At 38.0% G+C, this 10,915-nt stretch overlaps 1 protein-coding gene across 1 annotated transcript in view; it reads right to left on the bottom strand.

The window, feature by feature from the left end:
* Window positions 1-10,860, bottom strand: part of poln (polymerase (DNA directed) nu) — a 52,248-nt gene extending 41,388 nt beyond the window's left edge. The window contains exons 1-11 of the mRNA XM_067523082.1: window positions 10,581-10,860; window positions 9,150-9,271; window positions 8,454-8,807; window positions 6,963-8,209; window positions 5,395-5,471; window positions 2,050-2,868; window positions 1,505-1,674; window positions 1,257-1,369; window positions 618-766; window positions 298-366; window positions 152-212 (exon numbers count right to left, since the gene is read on the bottom strand). Of these exons, the coding sequence (XP_067379183.1) occupies window positions 152-212; window positions 298-366; window positions 618-766; window positions 1,257-1,369; window positions 1,505-1,674; window positions 2,050-2,868; window positions 5,395-5,471; window positions 6,963-8,209; window positions 8,454-8,807; window positions 9,150-9,271; window positions 10,581-10,853 (3,454 nt within the window). The 5' untranslated portion in view covers window positions 10,854-10,860. The remainder of the gene's footprint in view (window positions 1-151; window positions 213-297; window positions 367-617; window positions 767-1,256; window positions 1,370-1,504; window positions 1,675-2,049; window positions 2,869-5,394; window positions 5,472-6,962; window positions 8,210-8,453; window positions 8,808-9,149; window positions 9,272-10,580) is intronic.
* Between the last annotated feature and the right edge of the window lie 55 nt (window positions 10,861-10,915).

Below are 10,915 nucleotides of genomic sequence, written 5' to 3'. Positions count from 1 at the left end.
ATCATCCAATGCTCTTCAGTCACATATATTTTATGGGATTGATATTTTCACCACAAAGGCATTTCTTTAGGGTTAATATAATTTTATATTCTACATTATCTACAGAACAAAATAATGTGTTGATAATGAAGGAGAGTAAAGGGGCCATTACCTGCCAGGACAGGAATCATTTTCAGCTCCATGTCTGAGTACAGCTCCCACAACCCCTGGTTCTGGACACACAACAGTCAGCTAAGAAATCTGTGTCTACTTAAATTCGAGTTGTCTGTGTGTGTACGTACATAAGTGTCAGCTAACCTGTAGTTTACGACATAGCTCCATGTTAAGCCAGTACAGCAAATAGAGATCTGAGATAACCTGAGAAGTCTGAGCAAGAATGACAGAAAAACAGTGCAAAAAGTGAGAAGGTGGAGATGTTGTGGATTTATTTCCTTTCTGTGTTTAGGGATGTATAGGAAGTCAAGATAAATTGAACTGCAGTCCACACAGAAAATTAACTTTATTAAAAGTCTTGTTATCATGACCAGTACAATGATTTCTGAAATAGGAACTCCAGTTTCTGTTAATTAGGATTTTAGGGTGAAGTGTTGACTAGCTGTGTCTATGAACCAGATAGCCTGACTACTAACCTCCTTGGTACCCAGAGCAGTTGGTTTATAGAATTGTTTGCAGTGTTTACTGAGAAGATCCTGGTAGCAAGATGAGGGATCTGTAGGATCCAGTAGCCATCCTGACAGCTGTGGGTCCTGGATATGACAGCCTGCCACTGGTGAGACAGGTAATCTCTTTTTATTCAATATGATGTACAGTATGTTAACAAGAGATGGAAGACAATTATTTTAGAGATTACAGTACATTTATAAAAGCAAATATACAATTTGTATTATGATTGATAAAATATATGTTGCAGGAGTGCTTGACAAGGATTATGTCACTTGATTTGTTTGTGTTCATCAACGGTCAATTCAAGCTGTCTACACCTGTTGTTTGTAAAGGATGAAACTACAAACTTTCCTCTGTACTGTGATTTTGTTTTGTTTACACCAAGAAATTGTGCCTTTGCCAGCAGGTTTTGGCTGATTTTGTTGACAACACTGAATAGAATTTTGAAGGAAATACTTTTAACAGCCACCTTTCATGTGTCTGATATTCCAAGACACAAATGATAGGTTGTGACTTAAGTGCTGATGGTGAATTTGATACGTACTGTTTTAAGGCAAAAATGTACAAGCTACATGTTTGTGTGTATGGTATACCTTGTTCCCAGGTGAGGTCTTGTTTGTAAAATTGCAGAGCTGTACGAAGGAAATCCTTTGCTTTATAGCATACCACCAGCTGAGATCTTGAAAGAACCTGTAGCAGCACATCCCTATGGGTAACGGACACATGTACATCCAAGTTTGAAACAACATACACGTGTTTTTGATTAATGTAAAAGCACAAATGGACATAATGTAAACTCAGACGTCATATTCACAATCATTAAAATCTTTCACTTACACACCTATTAAAGAGCTTCTGGCCCGCGTTTTCATGTTGCTGGGCCCATGTAGGTGTTTGGTCTAGTTTTAAGTAGAACAGTGTGTCATTTGATTTGAGCATGTCTTCTGGTGTGCTGCATTCCGGAATGTTTTTCATCAGTACCAGGAGCCCACACACTCGAGGACTGACCTTCTACATCAAGGATCAGGGAGGGAAATAAACATGAGCAGCTGATTATTTAGTCAATAGCCTGGTTACACTAATCTTAAAACAGCTGGGATAGATATAAGGCACAAAGTGAACCTTATTTTCCTTTCACAGAAGCGAATGTTACCAAACAGATACATAAAATCATAATTTCTGTATATGAACAAAAATCAGTGATATTTAATTTTAGCATGTTGTGAAAAAGCTCTGAATGTAACTGGGCCATTCAGAACTAAATACTTGACATACAATATTTAGCTAAATTTAACTATGGATTAAATATTTATATTTTAACTTATATTAAGATTCTTTGGTAATACTTTCCAGACTGAACTGAATTCCTTTCCCACTCCTGTTCACCTGTTCTTGGTCTAACTGAGTGGTTCCATCCTGGTACACCATGGTAAGCACCAGAGCCTTGGTCTGCCTAGCCTCCTCAAGCAGTTGCATTTTCTCATCTGGCTTCAGCTTTCCAGAATCCTTTATTCTAGGGTCAGACACCAGGTTTGCAGTCAGACCTGTGGATTGGGGCTGAGGTTCACCAGTATTAACCATTTCACAGGATGTTGGTGTCACACTGGCGGCCTGGCCAGGGATACATTTGTTTCGCTTAAGATTTGGTAATTTGCAGGTCACAGAAGATGAAGTCTTTTTGGAAATATTTCTCCCAAATCCATGGCTCGTTTCATCAATCCTACTCAGCCTTTTTTTAATTTTCCCTGGCATGTATGGTGCTATATGTACCCCTCTTCCCAATTCTATTTCACATAAATGACTGAATTTGACTTGTGGTTCTGAGGGTATAGCTTGGTGTTCAGGAATAAAGGTTTTGGACCTGGCTGTCTTCCATTCACTGACTTCTCCTTCTGCAGTCTTTCTTTGCGAGGAACGAGGTGGCTCCCATTTTAGTGGACGCGTGATTAGGCAGATTTTGTGAGGACGATTCACATTGTGGTCCTGAAGAAGTTCACACTTCCTCTTTAGAGAAATGTAGGGGACCAGAGGAGGATGATGTAATTGAGTTTGGGAAGAAGGTAGAGGGCTGTTTCCTAGTTTTTCTCTTGGTTTTATAGCATTTGAGGTCAAATCCTCTAGTGAGGAGTTCTGTCCAAAAGCAAAAGTGCTTGCTGGGGCAAGTACCACGCTTGAGCTACTCCCTCTGATGCAGCCATTAATAGTCTGCACAACAAACAGTGAACAGCATCCAGCCAGACAGGGACATGGAAACAGAGAGAAATGGAGAGGCAAGAATACATTTAGAAGGACCCAACATGTAACATCATAAGGCACTTGAAAACAGACGTTCATTACAATTCATAACAGAAAATCAGTTTAGAAAGCTTTACCATAAAGAAGAATGTAAACCGTATTTGATTGATACTATTTATGGCTAGAGCTAGTTGCATAATGCAGAATTTATAAAATACTAGATAAAGGCTGAGAAAGTAAACCGTTAAGCAGGTGGGTGAAAAAGGAAAATTATGCAAAGAGGCAATGCAAAGAAGCAGGAAAACGAAGTAAAGAATTCAAAGAGAGGACTGGTGAGCCTTCAGCACTGTGTCCCAGACAAAAACACAGACAGTCAAGACACTGTTTGTCTGACAAGTCTGCCTGAAGCTGGGAAAGGGTCAGAGATGCAGACACAGACTTGTTCACTCTTATTAATATGTCATGAATTTAAAAAATGTAGACGTTACTCTATGGCTGCATGAAAATAAATATTTGACACAATCCAATTGGATGTGAAACAATTCTATAGAAATCTGATGAATTACATGTGTAGGACACGTATGAATACACGAAGTATATAATGTATAATTTGTACAGTACATGATGTTGTAATACATGTGTCGCAAAATGAGAATTGATTATGTTAAACTGTGTGGTAGGTAAAAGTCGTAGAGGTGACAATACAGTGAATACTACATATGGTGGGTCAAAATGTAACATACAGGACAGTCAACTCAGAGAAATGTTAGTCTCGTTGGCAGTTGGAGGAGTGAAAAAAGTAAGGTCGGAAAAAGTAAGAAAGAACAAAATAAGCACAAATTTGAGAACCATTTCCCAAAAGCACATCCTCAACTCACCATAACATTGCCAACATCTCCATTATTCATTGATAACTCCCTTCTCAGTTTATGCAAAAGCAAAAAGTGTATGCGGTGGGCTCTGATAGGAATTACTGTGATTCAGCTCCCTAAGGGGAGTCTTCCTTATTTCCCTGTAAACACAACCCGTTTTCCTGCTGACAATGTCATGAACCCCCCCAGGGTGCTGTGCTACAGGATATAGATAGAAAATCGAGGCAGGCCATGGCCCGCAGCCCAGTGCTGGGTGCAGGAAAGTGTGATAGAGTGAATGAGAGGATAGAGAGAATGGATTGCTGTGTTTTCTGCTGATTATAAAGTTGAGTGAAAAAGACTGCCACATTACATAGAAATGGCAAAAAGAGTAACATAATACTAAATGCATATTAGTATACATGCTCCTTTATAAACTTAAATTATTTTTTTCATTCCCGTTTATAAAGCCTCTAGGTAATTAACTTTAATATGTGAATTCAGGTGTCGGATCTCGGATCTCCTACCATTAGTCAAAAAGCTAAAAGTAAGTAATGAATGAATTAAATAATTTCAGGAATGTTTCAAATCAGGTCAATGGTTTAGCATGGCTTTCCTAGTCTTCAGGTCTATCTATCTATCTATCTATCTATCTATCTATCTATCTATCTATCTATATCTATATATATATCTATATATATATCTATATATATATCTATATATATATCTATATATCTATATATCTCTATATATCTATATATATCTATATATATATATATATATATATATATATATATATATATATATATATATAGAGACACACACACACACACGTGATTTTTTTTGTCCAAGGCTATACATGGCAGACAACCAAGTAATCTGGTAGAGTTGGTAAGATTATGCTATAAGGAACGGGTCTAAAAATACCTGATAGGACACAAAAGTATCTCAGTGGGTACTTAAAGAGGTTGGAAGGGGGTAAAAGGTCATAGGAAGGACATACAAAGTATTAGAGAATGTATCACAGAGAGAGAGATGCTTTGTTGATACTTTTTTGCCATTTCAGAGTAAGAGGATGCAGTTTGGCACTTGACTGTTACATACAGTGTCCCACACTGCCTGCTCTCTTCTTTTTGTCCATCTTTGTCCATTCAGCTGTCTCACTTTATATTTCCCTCCCCCACACCATTTTCTATCTCTCCACATAATTTTTTCACTTTAAAGTTTTCTTTTACTGTTTTTCTCTCCTTTTTTAGCATGTGTGTATCATGGACTACTTTGTCAGGACGCATTTTACTTTACAGCTCAGCAGGGCGCTATCATTTGTCAGCAGCAACCCATTTCACACAAGCCAGAATGATTTCTATGTGCATCTGGGAAATATAACCATAACCCTTTTAAAAGAAACTATTTAAATTTCATGTGTGTTGTTGCTCTACACACCATTGCTTCTATATTCAGGAAATTACAGAGGTGAAGGACAGATTTAAATAGGAAAAATAAAGAATCAGTATTTCTGTCAAAAGAAAGAGAAATAGATCTCTTTGTTTGGATGATAGTGTTTAGATGCAGTTTCTAAACAAGGTATACTATATATAAAGTATATATATTTTTTTAATTTGCAACTTGCCCTATAGAAACTCACTTGGACACCTCCTAGGTGCTGCTGGTTCCCACAGAGACAGGGCTCCTTGAAAACAAATCTCCTTGACCTGCAATTATCTAAAGGGGAATGGGTAAACGCATTTCTAAGTGATAATTACATTTCTAGACGTGTCAGTAAATAAACCCATTCTGTGTGTTTGACTTTAACATCTATAGATGCTTACACAGTGTGTGCATGACACCTGAGCAGTGCCTGACAGGATGAGGTCAGCCAAAACCACAACTCCTGGCTAAGAACATACTGTTGTTGTTTTTTAAACACACAACTCATAACTTGTTTCTCTGTCTTGCTGAGTGTGTTTGGAGAGGTGTATGTGTGAGGTGACTCAGCATTGTCTCAGCAGCAGACTCAAGCTCCTATCCTTTGGCTGAAATGTGAGCAGGAATACCCCCCACCCCACCTTTTTTTCAGTGCTGAGTCTCTGAATCACTGCTCTGTCACTGCTACCACTCTGATAGAATAAAGATAGATGAAAGTCACTGGTAAATGTTTGCTTTGACATTCTTCAAAACCCCCTACTAATCCAACAAGCAACTGGCATCAAAATAGTCCACACAGTTTTAATCAAAGAAAAAATTAATAACATTTACCCCTGGAGGTGAAAAAGAGCCTCTTTTAGCAGTCTTTGTATTTAAGTCGCAAATTGTTTGATCTAATGTGAGAATGGTATACAAAGATCAAAGTTATATACTAATTAGAATGCACTCTGATGAAACTCCATGTCGTTAATATGATATAGACCTACTACACTGATTTTGATCAAAGGTGGTATTTAGTAATTCTATGATTTTCTCTTTCATGTACACAGGTAGAATTAATACTGCTGTAGTTAATAGTACTGGGTGAATTACTCCTGTAGTTAGCTAATGTACACAGGAAAGTAGTTTGGCACTCTCTAGTGGTGAATACTAAAAACTTTTTTGTATAGCACTTTATACGCCAATCAGGCATAACATTATGACCACCTGTGCAATTAAATGCAATCCAATACAGTGGCTCTGCCATGAATTCTACTTTTACAAGGATAGAATTTTCAGTTTTTATGCTGGAACTTTCAGAAAGGTGATAAGTCTACATGTTTATTTTTGAGGTCAAAGTTGGTACTGGAGTCATACTGGAGTGCATTAATAGAATAGATTGTTCTAATGTTTTGGCCACCTCATTTATTTTTAATAGGGTGGCAATATTTTACAGTTGCTATAAATCTGATTTAGTGACAAGTCCCACATGGGCTTTAAAATTCAAATCTGACTCATATATAACAAGGATTTTTACCCGTTGGCTCGGCGTAAGTCCTTGAAATTTTAATGTAATTTTCAAAAGCTCTGCTCAGATCAAGAACCAAAACAGAGATTAATTTCCATCTAGATTTAAACTAGAATTATCAACAGCCTTCACTAGGGCTGTCTCTGTATTATGATGGGCTGGAAAACCACACTGAAGTATTGTTAAAATTAATAAATTAATTTAATTGTATGCAGCCAACTACATATATGTTGAGAGTTAAATCACAATGGACATTCAAATTATGCTCATTATGCATTTACCAGTAGATGCACTCTCATCTTCATTTTCCACAGGAAACATCAGCGACTCATCTGTATCTTTTCCATTTTCTCTGGGCTCTATGTCTTCTCCAAAAAAGCCATTGACTTCTCTATACTCTGTCTCACACAGTCTCTCACTTAACTGGACATCAGAACAATGTGCCTGTTTGGTCTTCAATTTATCTTTAGTGCCAATATCTGCCCCTGCCTTAGTCCTGCTCACTGATTTCATTCCCTTGTTTTTCTCAATAATTTCAGTTCTTTCCTCGGTAGTTCTCTCCAAGTTATAAGGAGTGGTGACACCTAGGACTAACTTGGTGGGCTCACACTGCACCAGTGTTCCTTCTGCAGGGTCTTTCTCTGATATCGGGTCAAAGACTTGAGGGTTTTCAGCTTGAGAGGGGCTTACCCAATAATCTCCCCCTTCTTCTGAGATCTTTGAAGAACTGCCAGAATGACGTGCTGTTGATATCATTGTATTCTCACTGCCAAGTTCAACTTCTTTGATTTCACATTCACTGTTGTTGCACTGATGTACTTTTTTCTCAAGCTTTGCACCCCCATTATTACAGTCAACCTTTTTGTGCAGGAGACTTGTAGTTAATAAATACAAGCTGCTCTCTAAATTGTTGTCCTCATTTGTTTCCAAGAATGGAATGCCTTCCATTTCACTAGTTGATCTTTTCTTAATTGTTAGAAATCTATTGATCTCCTCTCCCACATTTGTATTTATTCTTAACTCCATTTCTTGTTCAAGGTCTGACATTTGTCCTATAACTGAGTCAGTCATATTTTCTGGGTACACAAAAGGCTCTACCCCTTCCTGCCCACATGCATTTCTAACTGGCTCAGGTGAATTTGCATCACAGCTTGTGTCCTGTCTTCTTCCATGTAAACTTCCAGCTTTGACTACTTCAGACTTTGATTGTTGATTTGCTATGTCTCCATTTACGGCTCCAGTAATTGTCTCTTCAGTGTGTTGAGACAGAGGTTGCGTCAGCTTTAATCGACTATCTGAAGCTACAGTGTCTTCTACCTCATTCCTGGGGATATTCCTGCAGGCTGTACTTTTCTCTCTGTTCTGTACAACTGCTGTACCATAAATTGTCTCGGTTACATTAGGCAAGGATAAAAATGGATGCTGAGCCAAAGCAGGCATCTCTTTACAGGTATCTGAAGGTTCTAATGTGGGGAACAACATCTCATTGGAAACCTTGATGTCTGGTGAAAGGATTTCTTGAGCGGAGCTAAAATTATAGGAAAAATAATCAAGCATGCAAATTTTAAATTCCTATTTTTCAGAAAATAAGCAGAAGAAGATAATACATGTTAAGGTTAAGACTACTTTTCTTTCTGTTATCCAAAGTTTTACAGTGCATGCATAACTTAAAGACCCATCAAAACAATAATAAAGATGCTGTTCTCTCAAAGCCTGAGTCAGAACACATTACTTTACTGTATAATACTCTACATTTTTCCTTTTACACTTACTTTGTCCACAGCGTAGTCTGACTAGAAAGTCTCTTCAGTGGTAAGGGTTGGAGGAACAAAATGTCTCTGTCTCCATAAGATGATGCTGTCGTCTCAGAAGCCTCATAATGTGGGAATGACAAAGCTTGGCTGCACTGTTGAGCAGGGGGTTCAGAGTGCTTTCTGTGGGAATTCTGTGAGTGCTGATAATAGCCTTTAGTCTGAGACATGTGCCTTTGGTGTGAGGAATTCCAGCAGGAGGATGAATGGGATAACAAGGAGCAGTCTGGTCTCTGCAGGTTCTGATAGTAAGCCATGGCCTGAATGCTCTGGCTCTGGATGGAGGGGCCATGGTCAGAGATGGACACCTTGGGTCTGGGCCATGTGCGAGCAATAACATTAGAAAGGGGAGTCCATGTGATGTTTTCCATTTTACATAATATGCAACATAAAATAATTAAATGGAATTACATGTAGATAAAGTGTACAATATTTCAATACTTTAAATGGATAAATGTGCCTATTTTAAATCATCCATCCAACACGACTACAAAACTAAGTCTGTGATGTCTTCTTGCACTTGTAACAAACAGATATGCCTTTAAAGGTTGCCGTGTCACTGTGCAGGCCAAGATGCCTTTGCATTAGTCTCCATAGGTTAAAAATGCTTTCATAATTATGATATGAATTGTAGATCATCTACCTAAATTGACTTACTGGTTCATGTCTTTTCTCTCCAACCGACTCATACTCTTGCGGTTTTGTGCCCTGGGCTCCCACCGGCTACCATAACATCCCTCCACTACCACACACACACCAATGAGAAAGCCATAAACTCTCTAAGTCACAAGGAAATTAAATATCAAATTTTATGCAATACCTACTTTAAGAGAACAAGTAAAAAAAACAAAAAACAAACATGCATCCTTCTTTAAAAACTATACAACAATATGATGAAACAGAAAACTTTCTATTCTTGGAGAGCTACATTTGTAGAAGCACTACGTGAATTTTAAATGAAACAGAAGTTCTGCCATGCAGTTACTTTTTGTTATTGTAATTTATTAAACAGGCATGTTCCATCCCAGTTTGTTAGCTGAATTATTGGATTCCACAACAAGAGGGTAACATAGCATTTAGTAAACTAGACTGAACATATTCTTAAAGCCAGTATTAAGTTTTTTTTGTCCTTTTAGCTTATCCCGTAAGTTCAGGGTCGTCACAGCGTATTTTACATTAATCTAAAATGTAGCAAAACGGCAATCTTGTTTTTACTATCAGTTGAGAGAGAGATGACATTGTTGCAATTTTGTTTTCTGCATAAATTGAATGAAATCATGAAATGCAATCTGATCTAAAGTCGATCAATGTATCAAATCTATGAAACAAAAATGGAGGTGTAGTTCAGAACTACGTCCACTCAGTATCAGTTTGCTATTCACAAGCAGCATCAGCTGATTCAACAGAGTAATCTTTGAAAAAACATTTTAGTTCATCAGTCCACAGAAATATTGTTTGCAAAGAGAGACAATTTAGTAATGTGGCTACTTTTCAATGAATTAGGCGTGCAGCCAAGATGACTCAAAGGCACAATGCAGAATGCTCAATTGGGGAAAAGAAAAAAAATAAAATAAAATAAACACTGGGTGAAACAATAAACAACCATGATATCCACAACAGGACATCATAGAAGGAGCCCCTGCTCTCCAAAATCAACTTCCGGCATGCTGCAAAGACCATCTTCACACTCAACACTACTGGGAGACTGTATTGTGGAAAGATAAGGATATGTCCGAGTGACTGTCCATAATCTGCAGCTCAGAAGAAGCTCAATGATGTAGCAGGAAATTATCTAAACATCTAAGTAAATCTACTATATAATGGGTAAACAAAATCTTTTGGAGTGGCCCAGTCAGAGCCCAGACCTCCGCATAAAAGAGGTGCTCTGGAATATGGTGGATAAGAAGCAATTCTGTAAGAAGGTATGGTCCAAATTTACTTCTGACCATTGTGCAGGTCTATTCTGCAGATACAGGAAGCACCTCCTTGAGATTATTGCCAAACCAGTTATTAAAACACTGTTTTCTTCACTGCTCGGAATCTCTTTGACAGTTTAAAGGGTGTGTTCAATAAATACATGGAAGATCATGCCTGTATCATGACTGTATAAATCATCAGATTAAAAATATTTGTTGATATGGTTTTGGTGAAAATCAAACATTTTCTTGCCTGTGTTTGTGCACACACATCATTATCTACTACGTATTTAAGACATTTTCCTAACTCACTTTGCCTCTGATTATTGGAGCAGCTGTGGTTGTGTCTAGCTGCATGTAAACTCTGGGCCCGCAGAGCAATCAGGATCTTCTGGGCCGCCTCAGACAGAGGTCCTGAGTGCAACCTGCTGCTAGAATACTCCATCCCCTCACTCTCAGTTCCTGCTTCTCTCTATACTGGAGGACCTCTGACTCATTAATCATCAA

The sequence above is a fragment of the Channa argus genome, chromosome 12 (genome assembly GCF_033026475.1).
Source record: "Channa argus isolate prfri chromosome 12, Channa argus male v1.0, whole genome shotgun sequence".
Lineage (NCBI taxonomy): Eukaryota > Metazoa > Chordata > Actinopteri > Anabantiformes > Channidae > Channa > Channa argus.
This window is presented reverse-complemented; position numbering and strand designations above follow the sequence as displayed.